The sequence below is a fragment of the Corvus kubaryi genome, unplaced genomic scaffold (assembly GCF_017639235.1).
Source record: "Corvus kubaryi isolate FWS band 111438036 unplaced genomic scaffold, C.kubaryi_AGA036_p1.0 71, whole genome shotgun sequence".
In the NCBI taxonomy this organism is placed as follows: Eukaryota; Metazoa; Chordata; class Aves; order Passeriformes; family Corvidae; genus Corvus; species Corvus kubaryi.
This window is the reverse complement of record NW_024582059.1, coordinates 16,379,870-16,401,923: the sequence shown is the minus strand read 5'-3', so window position 1 is coordinate 16,401,923 and position 22,054 is coordinate 16,379,870. Positions and strand designations below refer to the sequence as shown.

Sequence of the window (22,054 nt, the reverse complement as noted above, 5' to 3'; positions counted from 1 at the left end):
CCACTGCCCCTGCATGGTCTCTATGGAGGTTCCTGTGGTGGTACTTAAACAGAGAGGATCTTCTCCAAGCTGGAGTTTAAAGATGATTGGCTCTGTCTCTGCTCAGATTCTGCCCTCTGAGCACTGACTTCTCCCATGACATGACCCCCAAACAAGCCTGGCATCTAATTTTTTGGTGCCAATCACAATAAAACTTTGACCTGAATTTCCAGGAAGGGTTCTATACCTGGTATCAATGGTGAAGATGATGTCATCATTCTCTTGTACTTCTTCCCATGACTAGCCGACGGTTTTCACTGCTAATTTTATTTTTTGCATCATGTTGCACAGCTTAGAACTAACAGATCTGCTTTATGCAAGTATGGATTAGGTTTGCAGAAGGCTAGTTTTGCCTTTCTTTATAGTTAGGTATACAATCTGCAAATGAAGTTGTAATAATCATTCAGTAAACCAATTAACAAGACAAGTGTAGTTAGCCTAATGTGCCAGTGCAACCATAGCAAAGGCTTGACTGAGTCCAGTTAATGTTCATCTTTCCCCTGACTTCAGTGGGACATGGACCTAGTTAAAATACATGCTCCAGCATTCTGCAGCTCTGATCTAGGGGCCTTGACGGAAAATGTATATAAGAAAGCAACTGAAACGAATTTTGCATAGAGGAAAGCAAATTAGCAGCAACACCTCCATCACTCTGTCCTCTGCCCCAAGCGCTGCTGCTTCACTTGGGAGTTTTAGACACGGAGAGTTTCTGTATCGGAACATATGGGGGAAGAATCAACAGCTGAAGCTCTTCTTGGAGCAGCTAAGGCTGTACCCAGGCACAAAGGCAGCTGTCTGCAAAATTATCAGTTAATCCTTTATTCAACTTCCAAACATTTCTCAAATAGTTAAGGGTATAAATGGGGCACAGGCAGCTCTAATTCACACTGACACCTTGAAATGCAATACACATGCACATCCTCCTGGCCAGCCTCCAGCAGGACTGAACTCCAGCAACCAAGGGCCTTGGGGAGGGGGGTACAGGGGGCAAACAGCTCCCAGTGCTCTCTCTCAGCTGCAGGTGATAGCTGATCTCTGCAGTAGTTCTGCAGTGAGCCCCTCACTGGCTGTGATCCTTCGTTCCAAGACATCGCCCCTGACTGCCTGCTCACCAACCCTCGAAAGCAATGATGTCACTACATCACTGCTGAGGCTTGGGAGCAAAGAGCTGCGTGGTCTGGCAAAAGGGCAAATGGCAGCACAGAGGAAGAGCTGAGGAAGGAGCAGGAGAAGAAGGTGATAGAATTTGTTTAAGCCCTGTGTAAAATAATTTCTCACGCTTCAGAAAAAACAAGGCAATTTAGCCCTTTCACTTGGATTTCTCAGTCCAGCAGAGTTTTTAAAACAGCACTAATATCCTCTTCTTCCCCCACACAAAGTTTTTGTCCTTGTCATGGAAACAGCTTCTCCCCACCCATCCCAGGTGCCATAGCACCTTAGCATCACTTGTCGTATCTCCTGTCTCAGACATGTGCTTCCCTTCCAGTGCTTTCAGCTGCCATACTATGACATTCAGCCTCCTCTTTGCCCTCTTTCCCCGAGTACTGCCATGCGCTGCTTCAACAGGAGTATGTGCAATGCAGAACACAACTGGCTATAAACCTCTCTATGCAGCAGGTGAAAAGGCAAATGCAGGCTGCAGGGCAGCATGATGAAGTGGCAATGCAGCACTTGCACCAGGACAGTGCATTGTAGAGCTACACTTCAAATCCATCAGAAACCTCTGAAGCCAAGGACTCCAGCTTCTGCACAGATGAACATTTATCACCTTGCTTTGCTCCCTCTCTTCTCCCTCCCTCCCTCCCTCCTCCCACACAGACAAAATGCAAATATAAACTCTTTTTCCTGATGTTCTGCCTAACAGGGAACTCAGAGCATCACAGGTCTGATGCCCTCATTGTTCTCACTCAATTCTGCTCAGAGGCACTGCAATAATCTTGTCTCATTCCACCTCATTCCTGCATTCATGGGCTATTATGTAGAGGAGACAGTAGCTGCTGGCCAGCTACAAACAAATGAACAAAGGAGTAAATAAATCATTCATGGAATGTTGGCATCTGCATTGTTTAATGCCTTTTGTTTCGGTGCTCTCATCTGCCCCTGCACACAGAGCCCCCTCGACTTCTCAGAAGCCATGGCTTCATCAGCAAAGCAGAACACAGCGACAGAACAGACCTACCTTTGCGGAAACTAAAACACCGCTTAATTCTCCTGTAAGTAGTTTTAGGAATGAAGGGCGCTGCTGCTAAGGCACCTGGGCTGCGGACTCCAGCATTTCTGTCTTCAGGCATCATACAGGCCAGAGCCTCCACGTCCCTCCAAAGCTCTCCTTTACCAGCAGCATCCAGACGAAACACCACAATTGCTCATCGTTACTGACTGCTGAGGAGTTTTTATAGTAGTGTTTTTTCCTCTGGAGCTAGGAGATTTGTGGTCTTCTAGATCTTGGGTAGGGCTTGAAATGATTCTGATGGTCTCTTCCCTGCTTCAGTTCTGCTTTGGGGAACAATATTCTTCCATCTATTTCCTTTCGTTTCTTTTATTTCCTTTCCTGCGGTGAGACAACTGCCTATTATGCAATGTCACAACAAAAGAGTTTCAGCAAAAAGATGTATCTTCCATTCAAACAGAAGTGCCTGCACAGATGGAGGGGGAGAAAGACCTCTTCCTCCCAGCTGGAACAGGAGGCTGAGTGGCAGAGACTCTAATTCCACAGCAAAAGCTCAGCACTGTGTGGTGTGCAAGGGGAAAGAGAAGAACAATACCAAAAAGGCCACAGAAGAATCCTCCAGGATAAAACACTCCTCGCTGGCACCCTTTATTTCTGCAACCGAGAAGCAAAAATAACAGTCCCTTCGCCTGAAAGGCTCTTTATCTATACCAGATTTCTCTCAAAACTCCTTTTACACAGCCAGCTCCTCGTGTGACGCTCTCATGGGCTTCTCGCTTGTTTTATTGCCTTCCAACTACCAGGAGCTCTCCCGGGAGAGGCGCGTCAGATGCGGCAGCAGCGCATCCTTGCTGCCAGGATCCCGGGAGCTGCTGAGGAATCCGTGCCTGCAGCGGGGGATGCTCTGGCGGCTCACTCGCCACCGGCCCCGCGGCGGGGCTGGCAGCGGGGCTGTGCTGCTGGCAGCGGGGCTGTGCTGCTGGCAGCGGGGCTGTGCTGCTCCCCGCCTGCGTGCAGCAGGTGCAGGAGGACGCGGCGCAGCAGGCGCAGCGCAGGTTTGTGTCTCCTCGGGTGACTTTGAGTTGACTTCAGGCGCCTGTCATGTGCGGTGGCTGGGAAAGCGAGCAGGCTGTGCCTGGCTCCTGCAGGAGGTGCCAGACCTTACACTGCTACCCCTGCTAAAATGCACATGCTCCTTCTTCTCGCCTCCTCCCTCTCCCCTTAGTTGCAGGCTCTGTAAAAAATTGCCTTTTTAATCTAATCAGGAAGGGAATTTCATGTGCAAACAGGCATTACATGCCCTGCCTCATTTACATTTCTTTTCCCTTTCAGATTTTTTTTTCCACAGTCACCTTATTCCTCTGGTGCAAAAAACAACCTGTTTCTGATGAGCTTAGCAGATTCCCACCTGCCCCCCTCCCAGCTTCTCCTTCTAGCACAGGTTAACAAATAACAATTTAATGATAAGGTTAATAATTTACAGAGCTCCTCACTCTGGTACCAGGAGTCCTCTCCCACTGCCAGACAAACTTTAAATATTACTGGCTCACCAAGGCTTGTACACATCCGCTGCACACACACACAGAGCTTACTTACAATGCTTAGAAGAACCAGAAAATTCACATGTTACACAAAGTGGCACTTGAGTTGTGTGATACCAGGCTATTGTGGTTTACCATTAAGTACTGAAATTTAGGAAGCTGATATAAAACTAGCGTTTTGATTAATTAGCTGTCTGAAACAATTTTGTGCTGCAAGTAATTACTTGTTACTGGCTAGTCATCATCATGTGATTGCAACTTTCCTGTATCTTTTTTACAGCTATTATGATATATAAACCCATTTTTAACTTCAGCAGCTACAGCTCATAAAGGCAGGCTCTTAAGACATCTTAAGCCAGAAATGCCTGTCTTAAGAAGGGTCAGACTGTTGCAGCAGCTGTAGCAACATCCACGTACCAAAGAATAATAAAAATACCAGTGTGTCTGGACATTCATAATTACAAAACAGTTAACAGGATTTATTTAAAATTGTTAAGATAGCTCTGACTATCAAGTAGTTAATAAAACGGGGGACATGTTGGAAACTCGGTTCTCAATGGTGACACATCCCATGATACTGCCTTTGCCTTGTTATCACAGTCAAACCTTCTCCACGAACACTACACCCTAAATTATGTTCCATCTATTTTTGCAGTCTCCAGGGATTTAACTCTTTGCTTCCCATTACAAACAACCCTGAATCAGTACACTTGCTCAAGAAACCCAAAAAGAAAAACAAGAACATACTTCAAAGTGTTTCAACTACAAATGAATTGAAAAGGTAATGCAAGGATTGCACCCCTCTAGTTTTATGCAAATCAGCAAGAAAAATCCTCAGCGAGGTGCTTCCCTCAGTAACTGCCATTAAACATTCCTACAACAATGATGGTGTCCTGAGAATTTTCTTGGTGGCTGGAAGGATTCCCAGCTGCAAATCAGAAATAGCTCTTGCCCTATAAAAGCAAATGAGGAGCTGGTGAAGAAAGCACAGGGTCAGGACTTGAGAGATTTGGTTTCTATTTGTAGCCCTGTTCATGGACTTGGGCTAGAATTTAGTTTCACCTAATCGCAGCTCCCCGCCTGCGACATGTAGAGACACCTCCACTTGCAGGAGAACAGCAAGGCTGCCTTTCCTTATTATCTGCCACAGAAAGATACTGTGGTGCAGGAAGCCAAGTGCAAAAATTCACAAAGATACTCTTTGAAAAATCCACTTCTCCTAAGCCTCCAAATTTATCACTGCCACAGCAGGTTATGCTGCTCCTGGACTGGAGTAGGAAAACGCTGAGGAGCTCAACATGAGGCCTGCTTTGCAAAGAGAAAGCTGGGGAGGGGTAATCTTTGTGCTACATAAAAACCCAGGTTTCTTACCTAGCCTGATTACAGAAGACTGCTCCTTGTACCTTCCCTTTCCCAAACCAACTCCATATACCTGTAGCAGTTCATGCCTTTTAAGACAGATCTTTTACTTTGTGAGTTTTGGGGATTTTTGGTATGGGTTTTGGTTGTTTTTTTAAGCATTCTACTACCTACATTCCCAGATTCAGGACTGAACAATCTTATTTAACATAAAGAGCCAGATTCTAGTGAGATGACTGCTTTGCACCATCTTTTAAAGGCACATTTCCCCAGGAGAAGCCAAGGAGAAGGCAGTCATGTTTCAGAGATGTCAGGCAGGCCCTAGCTGACCAAATCCCTCAGTGCAGCCCACCAGTGACGCCAAAGTCCTCTCCTAAACACAGTGTGACCTGAATAAAGCACAAAGGGAGATGGATGGCTTAGAAGGAAAGTTTTAAAGAAAACTTCCATGAGTCTCTCCCTCCTCCCTCCTGTGGTCTACCCAGCAATTAAGAGAAAGAAATCTGAAGTCAGCAATCACACTTTTCAGTGATAACTGCACTTCTTGGTCGTGAAACAGCACAGACAATCCTGCCCTCCTGACTTTTTTCCAGCAACCTGCAGAAAAGACCATCATTTGTTGCAATATAGGTGGTCTTCCACCGTAGGAAAATACTTCTGTCCTCAGACTTCGGGATTTGAGAGCTCGAAGGAACAGACTGATTAACATACAGCCATTTTGTGCAAATGTATCAATCATACTCGTATTATAATAGAGACATTATCACCAGAATAGTAATGATGAAACTTATTATAATAATTTGCAGCCCATTCACCATAAGAGAGATTTTTAAAAAGATAACTAAGACTCCCAACAATAAATTTTGGTCCAGTACTACTGAGATGCCAATCAAATTCCCACACTGTTAGTGCTAATATTCTGAGGCACAGCTTTATATAATACTATTACTGGTCTTAGCTGTCACTGGCAGGAGAATTGCTGACAGCTTTTTGAACAGGCATTTAAAAAACATCATGGATGGTTTTTCAGCTGGTGACCAAAGGAATTACCTTGCCTCTCCCTGCTGGAAAGCTGATTTCATACAAGACCAATCTTCTGTGAAAACTTCCCCTCACACTATCACGTGTTACCCTCATCAAGGGAAGTGGTTCCAGACAGTTCAGTCTTTTAAATGAGCCCTCTGCCTGGGAACATGTTTACTCCACTTTTCTGGAAAGATCCAGACCATTCTCCTCAAAACTCTGGCTGTGACTGAGAGATAAGAGAAGAACCCCTATGAGTCTTTGTGTATCTGTGAGCACTGCATGTTCCCTCAGTGACTCACCTCCTCCAAATGGTGCCCATATAACCCTGCGGATGGATTTCACCCAATCCTCCATGTCATTCTGCGTGCTCGCCATGAGAAGGTAGGTCTCATGATTAGCTGTCATCCGCTCCCGGTCTCCTCCTGCAAGACAAGATAATTGCACTTAGAAACCCTTTTGCTTCCATGCCCAGCCAAGCTCCTGCCAGTCTGACTGCTGGAAGCACCAGCAGTGGCTCCATAGCAAGCAGACATGGATACTTGTGCAGTGCAGCACTTGCTGTCAGACATGGCTTGAAAAGAAGGTCCTGTAAGTACATTCCTCATGAGACAGTGAGAAGCTGTCATGCTTCCAAAAGGAAATGAGAGGATAAATGTCATCAGTAAACAAAAACAGTGCCATGCTGTTCCAAGAACCACAGGGGCCTGCACCAAGCTGTAACTTGATACACACACTGGAAATTTTGCAGCAGTTACTGTACCACAACGGAGAGAATAAATGCAGAGACAGATAAGGGTGCTTTGAACAAGTGGCGATGACTCCATTCTTATTTTCAGGAACACGCTGTGCCACACAACACTTGATACACCCAGGTGTTGCTGGGACTCTCTGAGGAGAAGGCAGACAACACCGTACAACCCACTGCCTTCGATGGGTCTGGTGAGGATTAGATTAAAAGGGAACACACTGCCTTTTTATCCTTTCTTTGAAGGACGGGCCCACACTAATGAGGTCAAAATCAGAACTTGGCTTGCCACAGCTCCAGGTTTCCAGACGTTTAGTACTGTTTCACTTCCACTCTAAAAGGTACCATGTTAGTGCAAGGGCATGTGGGAGATTCAAACCACCTTTCCAGCACTGCAGAATGCCAAACCTTTCCAGAAAAAGAGTGGCATTTTGAAGCCCTTTCACTGAGCCAAGGGCAGGCACAAGTACTTCATGCACAAATGCAATGCACCTAGAAATCCTGTCAGTCCTGTATTCACATCTTTCCAGCTTCTTACATTCCCATTTTTTATCCTAGTCATATCTAAAGTAAATATCTCTGTTCATTACAGCAGGAATACTGCTCCTGGAAGAGAGCCATGCTTAGTGCTGGGCATTGAAACAAACAGGTTTTTAAAGAGAAATTTCTTAGGGGCTATAAAATCCTGGCACAAGTATTCTGAATTAATCTACTCCTGTAGACCACACTTTACAGAACTAGGACGCACAACTATAAAGGGGACTTGGTGAATGCAAAAGCCAGACACTGGCAGATTCTACTGAAAACTTAAGGTTTGCACCATTACTCAAAACTTAAATTTGCACTTAGAGACTCTGGTTTTCTACAGTCAAAACACAGCCATTCATACACCCTGTGTTCCCCAAAAAGGCATCGAAAGAAGTAATGCAACAACCTGAACTACGATACATTTTAGACTATACGACGGTCTGAAAGTCTAAAGAACACTTTTTTTTTGGTCTTTTTTTTCTTCCTAAGATATAGTAAGGATGAACCTATTTTAAGCATCAATACTAGACAAATACAAAGATTAAGTAAACTGCCTTTTCTTTTTTTTTTTAAACCTTGTCAGTGACTAGCCCGAGATCAGTACAAAGCATCGGTCTTACTTCTATGCTATGTTCCATCCTTTTTACCATGGAGAATAAAGATATGGGAACAGGGAAGCATCAGCATCCCAAACCATAGCACTCCACATCAACCCTGCCCCACAGAAAACACACAGTCAGGCCCCGGAACTTTGCTCCCCATTTTTACCATTTACATAGCCATTTTAACCAGAACAAGGACAGATCTCTCATTCAAGGACAAAAAGGAGACAAGATACCATCTTCGGTTTACTTAAACAGGCCTATTTTACACATCATTTAGAGTTCTCCCCCTGAAAAGACCAAAAAATAAGGAGAGAAGCATAAAACCTTAATATATTTTCATAGCTATCAAATATAAAAGTAATAAATATAGAGAAAAATAATGCACCACAGTTGAGTCCTGTGGCTTAATAAACCTGAAAAAAATTATCTAATCATATTGCACTGTATCTCCTTTTCATTTCAGTGGACTAGGATCCTGCAAGGTGCCACACAAGAAAACCCAAAAAACATGCATAAACATAATACATATCAGATCCAGCAATAAAAAAAGTGGTGACGTGATTTTTTCACTAAAGAGACAACAAAAAAGATGACACGTGATGGTCCTCCTCCTAGGTGCTGCCAGATTGATCCATATTCTTTTAATAGCCTGCATATTTAAATTCAACAGATTATGTAATATTTGCTTAGCAGATTATGCAGTATTTACTGAGTTACCATGTTATGACAAATCAGAGGGTGTTCTCCAGATAGACTGGATTAATCCCAGAAATCTAGCTAGTTTATTTATAGTGTGAATTCCAGAGCAGTACTTCAGCTCAGGTAAACACCCAGTGAGCCAATACACAATCAGCCTGATTTTGCAGAGAAGGAAAGCATAATGTTTGGTTACATTACCTTGTTATGAGAAAGTGAAGCTTTCCTAACAGAAGGAGTTTCATCATTTTACAGCAGTTCTGGATCTACTTTCTAATTCAAATCCCTTTCTTTCACAACACAACATTGCAGGGATCTTGCAGGGTTCTCCTACTTGTGTGTAAATGTAGATATTATTCATTAACTAAAGCCTCATTAAAAGATTCTTCTGGGACACAATAGCACTTGGATTGGTGTTTTACTGCAAATATTAATTTTTAGCAAGCCTATATTTTAAACACAAAATTAGTAAGATAAGACAAGAAGAAATGACCATAACTTGGGAAAGACGTTGTCTCAGATACGAAATACCAGGAAAACAAAAATAGAATTAGAAGGACATTTCTGAATTTTCAGTAGGTCTACAAGACACTTGTGAAAGACATTGTTTAGAATATCCACTTCCACTCTTTTTTCCTTTTAATACTTTTGTTATGATTACAATGAAGCATGAGCAGATCACAATCTCCAAATATCACACATCTATTCATACCACGTGTGCCAGCACTAAGAACATCAACTTGAAAATGGTGCTCAGCATGAGGTCACGTTGCAGATGTGAATCCATACTCTTTCCCATGTGCAAACCATAATCTATTTTACCACTCTTGTTTTATAGCTTCAGATTATGCCTTCCCAAATTTCTGTGCCTGCACTTGCAGTCCAAGAAATGCCCAAGCCTGCGTGATGTGGCCTGGTTGTGAACAGCCAACTCCAGGGGGCTGGAATATGAACTCCCCTTTTTTCCCTGTCTTTTTCCCTTTGTTACTTTGCAGGTGTCACAGGAGCAGGAAGGAGCAGAACCCAGTCTACCTGACCAAAGAAGCTGACTCTGGCATGTCTGAGATGAAAGCTGCTGTTTGCACAACTGATGTATATTCCAGCCTCTGGAAACCACCAAAAGTAATTGGATCTACACTGGAGGCTCAGAACTACAATGTACCACCACATAATGTTACTCCTGTAGCCCTAACCAGACCCTAATCTGCTTTATTTTCTTGGCAGCAGCAGAAATGAACTCTTATTTACTGAAGGAATTGATCTGTGACACCCATACAGGTACCCAGTGCTCCATCCTGCCTGCTCAGGGGCTCATGACCCAGAGGCTGATGCTGCTGGTGTCCCCAGTACCAGTGAGGGATTTTAAGAACTCTTGCCAGCATCCAGAAAAAAAAAAAAAAAAATCCAAAACTATGATTAAAATACAGAGAGGCCAGTTCCTGCAGGAATCCGCTCCGCAGGGAAAAAGGGAGGGACCAGGCCGCACCGGTGATGCAGCACCACAGCTCACACTTGCAGAAGCAGCAAAACGGGACTGCATTTTAAGTGGGGATTGTTTCCTGAAGTACCAGGCTCAACAGCTCTGCAGCTTCTTATCAGCCATCGTTTAAAGGAGAAGGCACAGACGGCCTGGCATTCAGTCCTCAGTTCTTACTACTTTGTAGACTCTTCCTGTCTAAGCCAACACCCTTCCCTTACCTGGATGTACCCAGGCTGAACTCCACACAAAGAATTGCCTTTGTCCTTTTAAAAGCATCTTGGATTTCTTGTGAACAGTGGTTCCAGCATTCTTGAGAATGGAATGCGAAAGGATTAAATTCATACCAACTGTTTAAGAGAGAATTTTCTCCCAGGAGGAACATCAAAAAACTAGGATTAATCCGATTTTTCTGAGCTGAAAATGTCATGGCCAACCTCACACGAACATTCATATTCTAAACAAAACAAACAAACAACAAAAAAAAAAAAAACACAAAAAAAAAACCACCCAAAAAAACAAAAAAAGGGGACCAATTTCAAAGTGAAACAGTTTCCTACTCCCTTGTGCATTTCTCTTAGCTACAGTTTCTGAAACCCTTACTCTCAGCTTGGGAACTGAAAGAATAGGAAAGGCAGACTGGCCTTACAACAGAACCCACTGGGTTTTCCTTAGAAACATCCTCCTGCTTGGATGCTTTATAATTGTTTCCTCAGGAAAATGCTAAATAGTAAAATTTTAGCTTTCTGATGTTTCAGATGAATACACTAAATGCACCTCCGTTTGGTATTCAGACAGAAACTCCTGGCTACTCATCACCTCACAGCATGCTCGTCTTTGTTCAGGTGCATGATAAAAGTGTGTAACTTACCATTCCTGATCAGGACTCCAGTTAGTATTTCTTCACAAGCAAAACACCACTAATGACGATAAAATTCATGGCTCTCCCACTACACTTTGCATTCTCAAATTTTCCTCTTTGCTGCAAATGAACTGCACACTAATTGACATATTTAATCTATGTCTGTAGGAAAACCCACCTGGATTTCCTTCGTCAGCTTTCATTTTAAAGCATTTGTGTTCAGACATTTTAATCCAAAGCAGAAATCATCTCTGCAAGTTGTGAAGGATAACAGAGTATCAGAGAACAAGACGAACAACCTTATTCTTCTTCTTTTTTTCCTAATGAAACTTCTTGTTTAAGAACAAAACAGAAATTACGAGTACCCAACCTTGAGAGTAAAACAGTATTAACCACTGCTGCTTTAAAACACAGGGCTGACTTGACACACTGACAAGCTACAGTTCAAATCCACATGTCTGTCTTCCATATACCAACACTGGAAACTGTGGGATCCATCTATCCTCAAATGAGACCAGAAACTCTATCATAACTGTTAAATTTATCATCATGCCCAACTTTAATGAAATGTAAGAACTCTTCTGTTGGCCACTGCTTCCGTTCATGAACCCTGTGCACCTTGAGTCTGACAAAAATCACGGATGGGTGTCTGGAAGATCATGGTTCCTGCATTGAGATGACGTGGGACAATTTATCCTGCAAACTGCCATCAAACTGGTAAATGAGTTTAAACACTAAAATGTTTTACGTTCATTCCAGCTGGGACAGTGGAGAAACCTAACTGCAAAAAGCTTGGTCGGAGCACAGGCTGAGCAAAGCCAAATGAAGGAGCTAAGCTTCAGAATGCAATTGTATTTTAATAAGATTTTCATGTCTTATTGGTCCAGCATTAATTGAGAACTTTTTTTCATGGCAAGGGACGATCTGTGTTGAAGGCTGAGCAACTGCTGCACCTCACATGACTGATTTGAAGATCGAAAAGAGTCAAAGCTACTTGAAACTTGTTCTGTGTTTGGGGTTTTTTTTCTGTGTTTTTGTTTGTTCTTTTATAATTCTTAAAAGCTTCTTTATTCTGCACATGCCTGGTAATTGGTCCTGTTCTTCCAGACTGTGTAAAACTTGGCCAAGAATTTACAGCCTTCTCTTAGGTCATCTGAGAATGAAGAAAGGAATACAGAGCCTAACTTCAAATCACTGCCCTCTTTACTACAAAAAAGAAAGTAGTCTGGACAACCAAGTTCTTAATGATCATTCAAAAACTCACGCCATCAGAAGATGCTACACAGTTGCATCACCTCTAAAGCCTTGATGAAAGGTAATAGATTGGGTTGAGGGGGATATACAAACTACAATTCCAGTTACAATTTCCCAGGACTGTCCTGTTATATCTGCTGTTCTTGTTTGGCTCAAGGTTGCTTAGTCATCTAAAGGACAAAGATGTGGCTAGAGAACACTTGTATCACCTATGGGCTTTAACTAACTGATGCCACCACCCCTGAGAAATCTCAGCTTTGAAACACAGAGCTATCAAAATCACCATTTTTTACTACCAAACCACATCAGGTGCACTATTTAATTTCTCTCTTCACAAAGAACTAACACGTTTTCCTAGAAAGAGAATCAAGTAACTGTGAACAAGAGAGTAATGAAGATACCGCTTTTTCAATACTTCAGTACAAATATTATTTTCTTTTGCTCATATCCAGCCAGTCTTTTGCATTAATAATCTGCAACAGCAGTTTTCTAAACTATGGGTATATTTTTTTGAAGGGGGCATATTAGCTTTTCAACTTAAAAGCTGCAGCCTAATTTAAGTGCTAAATGGCAAAAGATTGCTAACACAAGTACACTCCCTGGTGGGCATTGTGCTCTAGCACAATTTCCCCACTTGCAGAATGCCTGGAAGACAGCAGGGCTTTTTCAACAGAATAAGCTGTTTTCATGAAGCACAGAACCAGCTGCTGTTGGATACCTGAAATCAGGCTCAGGAAATGGATTCCTCATGTGTAACACAATGAACACTCTGTACAGGTAGGTCTCTCCTGTGCTGCAGGGTTACAGCCATGGCACCATCAGTCTGTAAGAGTAAGTTTAGTGTTTTGCACAATAAAAGCATAAAAGCAGTGCCATATTTAAGCATTTTGTGTATTGCATAGCTGTAATTATTGCTTAAATACCTGAGCAAAGAACTGTGATGCTTGCTCATCAGCAGTTATAATTGCGTGAGAAAGAGATCATTAATGAGGAAAAGAGATGTGAATTCAAATTATCCCTCACCCAATGTAAGAGCTCTGATTTTTTCAGAGCACTTTAATCTTTTCAGGCTTGTCTCATTCTTCCCCCCTAGTTTTGCTGCCCTTCCTTTATTCCTAGTTCTAACTTCTGCTATGCTTCAAACAGATTTTAAGGTTCTCCACCTCATCCTCAGCCACAGATCCCAAGTGGTACCTCTTTTATAGACTCTATTTGTCCTACCCTTCCCTGTGACTAAGATATTGGTGCCAGCACAGTTCACTTTTGTGTCTTGCCCTTTCCCAGTGCCATTCTCACTTGAAAAAAATCTCATCTCTCTCTTCTTGCTCAGGGCACACCACTCAGAACATTCTGTTCACAGGTTTTAATAGAAGTCCATCAAGCTGTGTGGACCCCCTCACAGCTCTACACTTTATCAGCCCCTACACACACATTGCCTCTTGCAACAGAATTTCATGTGGGCTTTTTTTTTTTCTTTTTTGATAGAAAGATGGGAAAAGTATAAATAAATAAAAGCCCAGAGACTGGCCGTAAGAAATCTACTCCTCTATATCCTTCACTGCTGCTAGGACTTGAGACGTATAAAATATTGATTTAGTTGGAGAAAAAAAACATTGCATGCCACACTTGTCTATATAAATGTGAAGTGCTGTTACAGTGCTCTATTTCCAAAACTTCAACCATAACGAGATTTCCTCTGAAATTTGAGTTAAAGAAAGTAAAAATAAGTTTTTTTACTTATTTTTTTACTTTTACAGAGTTTTGCCTAATACCATAAACTATTAAAAACCTACTGTGGCTTTGGTAGTTAAAACTTGTACACACCAAAGATATCAAATCGTCAGTGCTTGTTTCCTGGGGACAGAGACAAGAGAGATTTGCTTTCTGAACAGCTTGGTTCCCCGTCAGCTAGAACAAGCAACCAAGATAGCAGAACTTGTTTGGGACCTCCTAGAATAAACAGCAGAGAAAGAAGAACATGAGTTTTTCAATGACCTGTGAAGGGAGGAGTTTGAGGGTCACGTATTGTCAAACATTAGTGGTAGTGCAAGAATTTGTGGACAACTTCACTGTTACCTGCTGTAACTAATTTAAACTAAGAGAAAAGCATAAATTCAAATAATTACAGCAACTTATATTCTCTGCCCTACATGACACATCTTGAAGATAAATTACTGTCATTTGAGAATAAGGACCTTCTTTGAAGTATCTCCAGCTGGACACCAAAATAACCATCGTGTTATTGGAAATTTGGCTGATCTCCATGCTGATCTTAGAGGAAGTCTCTGCAAACATATATTCATCTCTGCTTCTAAGGAGAGAGGGGGAAAAGCCACATGCATTTGGTGGTGTAGTAACAGTCAAACAAGTAGAAAGATGCTTTGAAAGAATTTGACTGAGAGGACTTTGTTTTGGGAAAAAACGAGATCCTGGAGGTATTGCTGCTGGAGAAAAGACTGCCCTGTGCTACTAAATTCTTTCTTTGCTCTTCAGCCTCTCATCATGAATTGCACTGAAGTGCAAACACTCAACCTGAAATGGATTTTTCTGAAAGGTCAGGTCCACAGCACATATTTGTATGGCATTTGATCTAGCAGGAAATTAAAACTTCTGATGATTTTAAGGAAGGATGGATCAATACCTGAATGGAAGTCCTCAAGTGTAAGTTCACCCAGGGACTGGCAGGACTTACCTATATATATACTGGCATGTGAACTTCAGGCTGCAAAGCCAGCATGCCAGGATGCCAGAGCAAGGTTGTCCTCAGAGACTAACAAGAACAATATTCAAAGCACATACTCACTTCAGCTCTCAGCATCTACTCATTAAGCTCTCCAGGTTTCAGCATCCAGTCATTAAGTCCTCTGTTCCTCATGAATATGGAATGTCCTGAGCCTTCAGCAGATAAAAATCGAGATGCTCTTTTATCAGTCTAAACATGCTCTTGTGTACACAACACAAGGTGGGGAAGTAACTCAGTACAAAACAGCTAAATTCATGTGCTATTTCTTCAGAGAGGCCGCCAAAAATAACTTTCATCAGGAGGTAACCATTAAGTATCCCAGGACAGTGAGCTGTGGCTAAGCCATAACTTGAGACAGTCTTTAAAATTCTGTCTCATACAGTGGCCTAGGGCAAGTAGAGATCACAAGTAGAGTGATCTGCCCCCAACACAGGAAACATTGTATGCCTTCTAATTTTACAGACGATTATTCTGTAAACAGACAGAAAAGACAGTGTCTTTCCAACAGCTTCCAAGAAAAGCAGTTTCCCTTCTCCATCAGGAACTGATGGTCTCCTCCCTACTTCTGGACATGGTGCTTTCCATTCTGCACTAAGTAAGGCCCAAACATAGAAATATTTCATTTCTCCAGAGAGCAGCCAGTCCTTCTAGCTCATATCTGACTTCAAATTCTATCACAGATAAAAATAATAGCAGCACAAATACAAAACCAAAAGGATGCAAATATCCTAAATGAGCAAGTATGTATTATGCATACATGTAATTTTATTGAAGCAGCACTTATTTAATAATGCAAATTCATGTTTTAGCAGTTCAGTAAATAAATCAAGAACAAGTTATTCAATAAAGCATGTGGGCTCATTGACATATGCCTAAAACAATTACCTAATCCAGTGTTAAGTCTCGGCATAAGACAACCTTGCTTATCTAAAGTAGCAGGAGATTTTAGTCATCAGTTCAGGACACTTGTTCCACAGCTCATCTAAAATGAACTATCTCCAGGAACACTGTGCCTCTTAGCACTATTTTGGGATATCAATTCAATATTGACTCCAACAAAAGTGTACTGCTTAATGAATCATCACCTCAACTCTCCAGTCCTTTAGACATTTCAGTCTCTCAAATGTCAAATTCCAGCACAGCTTTCATGTGGAAAGAGCCATCAAACACCAGTTATCTGCAAAGCACAGAGCTTAGCATTCTTGTACATCTCCATACCTTGCAACAGAGCAGGATGAACAGAAACCTCATTTCAGCCTTGTTATATTTATGACACAGACATGTTGATAATATGGTCTGTATTTCCCCTCTCATTCATGAGCACAGAATGATCCCAGAGTGAATTTACTTCTAATCTGAGTAGGTCTATATATTTGCCTTGACAGCTGGAGCCCATACACCACAGAAAGTTTTTTTCACACAAAAATCACTTGGGTCTCATTTCTGGCAGAAAGTGCTGCAAGGAGAAACCCAGTGTATTTTGAAGTACTCCTTTTTAAAGGATATTATAGATTGAGTATCTACAAACCATTTACTGGTTAAGAAATACCAGTAATTCTATGAAGTAAATAATCTGCAATTAAGCAGAAAAAGTTGCTCAAGACACTTGATTTTTCTAGTAGAAAAGAAACAAAGACATCTTATAGTAAAGTCATGACAGTGCATGACAAACCTGAGAGGTTACCAGCAGGCATTTCTGATTTTGGCACACAATTACTGGCAAACTTCTGTACATCAGTGAAGGGATTCAAAGTCTGACATGGGAAAGGCAACAAAACTCCATCACTGACAACCTGGGCAACAACAACAATGCGTTAACCAACAGAGTCTCACACTCAGCAGACATCAGCTAATACTGAAGAGACAGCATCTATCCTCCAGGTAATCACTGCCCTCTCACAAAACACAAAGCCTTAACCCAGAGAAAGTTACAAAAGCTTAGGATAAGGACCTAATGATGACATACAAATACCTACTGTAGACAAAACAGGAGACAGGAATTTAACTGCCATCAGGTCCTTTGACAAATTTACTGTTCATAATCACCACGTGCACTGTAAACTGAGGCCACTCTATAGAAGCTGCTGCAACTTTCTGATGTCCTCAACAGAACAACAGAAGAGCAAGCTGGGAGTTAGACAAAGATTTCACTGAAGTTTAACAAGATTCTCTAGCTATGTTAGCACCTACAAAATTGCTGAATACCAATTTATGTTCTTTTGGCAGAGTCTTTAAAATTGTCTTATGCTTAGACTAAGTTTATACATTCCAAAGAAAGGTAATTCATTCACTGACAGGTTACCATTCGCCGAGGATGTTATTTCCATATGGAGGGTATGGAAAACTTTTTTGTTAAGTGTGCTGAACACGGACATAGCAAGCAACTCTCCCTAAACCATACAGCATATATGGCAGAAGATACTTTTATAAGAACAGGAACAAAAAAAAAAAAAGAATGATAAGATAGACGTCAGTCAGAGAGAAATATTTGCCAGTGAGATTACTAAGTACACCACCAAGACTCATCACCTATTCAAAATACAGAAGGAACTGCAGGATCCCATGTCATGTTGTACATGGAAGCTGCCAAACCCTGAGTGATTTTTTGGAAAGGTGACTCCGGTATCTTAGAAAGATGCTCAGTATCGGTGGCACAGCTAGAACTGGTGAGTATCAGTCTGGGAGAGAGCCAGCTCTTGTAAGGTTTCCCACATTAAGTCTTCTTACAGGGACACAGACTCTTGATGCTTATCCAGGCTGAACTGCTGAGTCCCTCTGGAGTGTACCCAGACACTCATGGAGAGAGAGAGGGAAGCTGCCCTCAAGAGCAGAGTTTTTTTAGGTGGCACAGCCCCACTAGGGGCACAGCTGCTCTCCCAAGAGCTGAGCAGAAATCCCAGGTAAGCCTGACACAGCACTTGAAGTTATTTCTTCAAGTATTTTATGGTACAGCCAGCAGCTGCCAGGCAAAGAGCAATTCCCCATCATACTGAAAGTGGAGTCTCTTCTCCCATGTGCCACAGAACCTCCTCAAATTCTGTGATCCATCTATCAGACACATCGCAATTAGCCCCCAGTTCAAAACCACTTTCCCCTTGGAGTTTCGACTCCGAAAATGAAACATTTAGTTTGCTGCTTTTTATGCACTCACACAGAGCTAAATTCCAATTCAAATTCTACCTTGCCCAAAGCCAAATACAACTGGCATACAGCAGCTTTAGAACTGTCTGTGGGAATGGCTGTGGACTGGGGGTCCTCTTCTTTCTCCACAGGCATCGAGTGCCCCAGTCTCATCAAACCCTTCTCTGAAGGGCTGCTTGGCCAGTGCTGGGGGATGCAGAAGTGCTTTCCTAGGCACCAGCATCTGCTTAGGTTTTCAGAATGAAAAATGAAGAAGAGCAAAGGAAAATACTTGACAGAGGATGCTGAGATGAAACCCAACCTTGTGTTGGCGTCTACATTGCAAATTTCACTTCCTTTCAAAGAATTCCTCTTCAAAACATCTCTGTGATCCTTTGCAAACATACTTGCCCCTGTCACCTTCCAAACTGTCAAGGAAGTAAACTGGATACAAAGTCACTTTGAATGTTCAAGTATTTAAGCAAATTCCCTGGAACTGTGTTCTCTGTGTTTCCTCTTGTGATTATTCTACTGTAAAAACACTTATTGATCACAAGCTGAACAGGAATACACTTTCCATCTCACATGCTATGTTTCGAAATTAAATTCACAGAGGAACGTTTTACTCCATAATAAAATCTTACAAAAAAGAAAAACTCAAGTTAATTATGGCTAATTAAACAGGGAAAGAGACTAAAATTTGCTACAACTTAATTTCTGCAGCTCAACAGATGGTCACATCCAGTTAATCTCATCATGTTCCTTACATATTAAATACAATATCAGCCGATGCCCAGCATTGCAGATTATTCTGTGACTACACAGTGCTGAAGGGGAGAAACTTATGCTTGGCAGCCCAGTAGCTGGGGATTTTTTTGAGCAGAAAAGACTTTTTTGAAATGAATGGCATAAAAGGAGAACTGAATGACCAAAGGACACTCTGCTGAAAAAGACAAAAAGCCACATTTCTCCACCTGGAGCTGCGACAGTACCCACAGATGGAGAAAGAAGTGATGTGACTAAGGGAAGAAGTAACTCAAACCAGGTTAAAAATCCCCACCTGGGAAGCAGGGTCATACTACAAGAACCAGGCTGTAACGCAAGTTGTGCTGGCTGTGGCCAGGCTGCTCACCACAGCTGAGTGAGCTAAGCAAAACCTCACCTGGACACACCCACGTGGCACTTCAGGGACAACGCTTCAGGGGAAGTCATTCCTGCATTCAGGCTACTCTGAGAAATGCTGCACTCACCTGCTGTAGGATGGAGCTCTTGCCCGAGTCTGCTGTGGCAAGGGAGTGCATTTTCTGCCATGATTTCTCTCTTTACAGTCTCTGGCTAGACTCACTTCTCACACAGAATCACTCCCAGTGAATTAGGTTTTAGCCCTTGGATAGAGACTGAGTGGGGAAGCGGCCCTTTCGACATTCAGATTCATCTGTTCTCCAACTGATATGCACAGAGTAAATAAACTTAATTTACATAAAAGAACATGATGATTTCTCCTCTAATGAAGGATTAACTATCAATGCCATGAAAGGCATCTGGCAGCAGTAATCCATGAGCCTTCCTTCTTAGGGGCCTGGACTACTTACAGAAATAACTTCTGTTCCAGCTGACAGGACACTGACAGATCAACAAATGGATTAACACAGTCCCAAAGGCTCACAGATTCAGCCCTGTGCCCCAGTGACCAGGTTGTCTTTTTCCCCACTATTCAGTTGCTGTAGTAATTATGCTGTGTAGGCCTGAACCGCCATGTGAATTTTCCAATAATCAGGCACAGGATAGAAGAGCAAACCTGTTTTGCACAGTCACAGAGCTCCTTCCTACTGATTTACTCAGGAATCTTGGAGAAGTTGTGTCATTTTCCTGACCTTCAGATACTCTAAATGGGGGACAAATGCTTCTGCCTCACTCTGCTTATTATTCTGGCATGAAACACTGTTTAAATGCTGATAAAATAATTATAAATGAGACAACATCCCATGGAAAAGAAAATTAAAATGGCAGCACAATCTGAGGGGACAGTATAAGTTAATTCAAAACGATAGTGGAAATATAATGATACAATTAGAGTGGTAAACAAATCTAGAGGTAATGAATCAATTTATTAAACTAAATGTCACTATGCATTCCTACCATGCAGGCGCAATTCTCAGAAGAATGCCTCAAATAAATGTGAAGAACTCGAACATACCAAGATTGCAATTCCAAAAACTAATAGCAAAGTCTACCATTTAGGACTGCTAATAAGATTTCTGCAGTTTAATAGCTTTTCTCCCTAAAATAGATTTTGCTTAGCTATGTAACTAAGCTCACAGATCTCTGCTCTTGACCTTCTAGGGCAACTTCCATGACTGTACTAAAATACACACCACACTCCTAGGTCTGGGAGACAGATTTGTTGCCACAGAGGCTGGGTCACTGAAAGGTTAATTCTTTCAGTAACTGCTTCTCAGCAGGACTCTGGTATCACATCCAACAGCTCTGCTCCAGTATGCAGTGATGAAATGAAGGTGTTTATCTACACATGAATGGGTGGGTAGGAACGGAACCTTGCTTGTGGGGTGAAATCCTGACACACCCATCCAGACATCAAAACTGGTGGCTTCTAAAGCAAAGATTTCCATAAATAAGGGAAAGACTCCTACCGGATGATGCTCTTGAAGCCTAAGTCCTCATGAAAAAATTAAACTCTTAGCTAAAATGGAGAATGATATTTCCATGTTTAGAAGAGAGGTCTTGTTTCCATACAAGGTATAGCCACTTTTTTTTTTTTTTTTAACGTGATTAATTCTCCTGATCTCACAGATCTGAAGAAGCAACTCATGAAATGCAAGGCTATTATTACCTGTGGAGAGACGCCACAAAATACTGTGTTTGTGCTAAGATAGGAGTGACCTCTGGAAATGGGATAATGGGGATGCAAGTTTCAGCTCCAAGGAGGCTTTATTGGACATGGACATACATCTGGAAAAGCCAAGGGAGGGGTGGGTGACAGCAGGATTCAGACATTTTCTGTTTAGGCTACAGATATCTCAAGCACCTGGGATTCTCCACCCACTCCAGGATGACTCTGGATCAACCCTCCAGGTATGTACATGTGAACAGCCAACCAACAATGAACTGGCTTTGTTCCATTTACCTCAGGTACCCTACAAACCCAACCATTTGCAATATTCCCCTCCTTTAACTTTACTACTGTATTACTTTTCCCAGGCTGAAAGCAGCATGCTGAAATCTAACAACCAACTGCAGCACATGCAGAATAGCTTCATTCACTCATCCTCCCATGACATGACAAAAACCCACGTCTCACAGAAGGACCAAGAGATCCACACAGCCCATTCATGCTGCATCAGGAGAGAGAGGTACCACACTGAAACTGGAGAGGAGGATCTCCTTCCAGCAATCCCCTCTGAACAGCAGCACAGAAAACCTCCCTTACAGCTCCATAAAGCACACCAGCTAAGGAAGAGATCTGCTCATCAGGTGACTGTGCCACCCTCACTGTAAAGGTGATACAATGCTATCACTTACACACCAGCATGCTGCCACTGCACGTCCCACTGTGCTATGGTCACAGTAGCCTCATGAAGCTCCACTTCATCAGCAAATTCAGTATACATACAAGCCTGCATGAAATAGTCCACCTTGCTGTCTGCTGGTGTGGGACAGCTGCGACACTGGCATGTCTGACCAACACGTCCATTTATTTGCTTTTGCTAAGCTTTAAAATAAGGCTTCAAGACTATGGAAGCAGCTGCAGTAAAAAAAAATTGCCTCAGTAAAACCTCTGAACAAGAGTTTGTTTACAAAGCAAACTGAATTTCTCTGGGACACTACCAAACAAAACTGAACCTTCCAGACAGCATGTCTGTTCTCAGAG

The 22,054-nt window shown here is 42.2% G+C and overlaps 1 protein-coding gene across 10 annotated transcripts in view; it reads right to left on the bottom strand.

Annotated features, from left to right (window-relative positions):
• Positions 1-22,054, bottom strand: part of ARHGAP24 (Rho GTPase activating protein 24) — a 186,521-nt gene that overhangs the window by 23,857 nt on the left and 140,610 nt on the right. For 9 of the 10 annotated variants that reach the window (XM_042049758.1, XM_042049760.1, XM_042049759.1 and 6 more), the window contains one exon: positions 6,435-6,557. In XM_042049758.1, the coding sequence (XP_041905692.1) occupies positions 6,435-6,557 (123 nt within the window). Of the gene's footprint in view, positions 1-2,218; positions 3,424-6,434; positions 6,558-22,054 lie in introns of those variants that run through there. The other variant, XM_042049763.1, reaches the window with a different exon arrangement.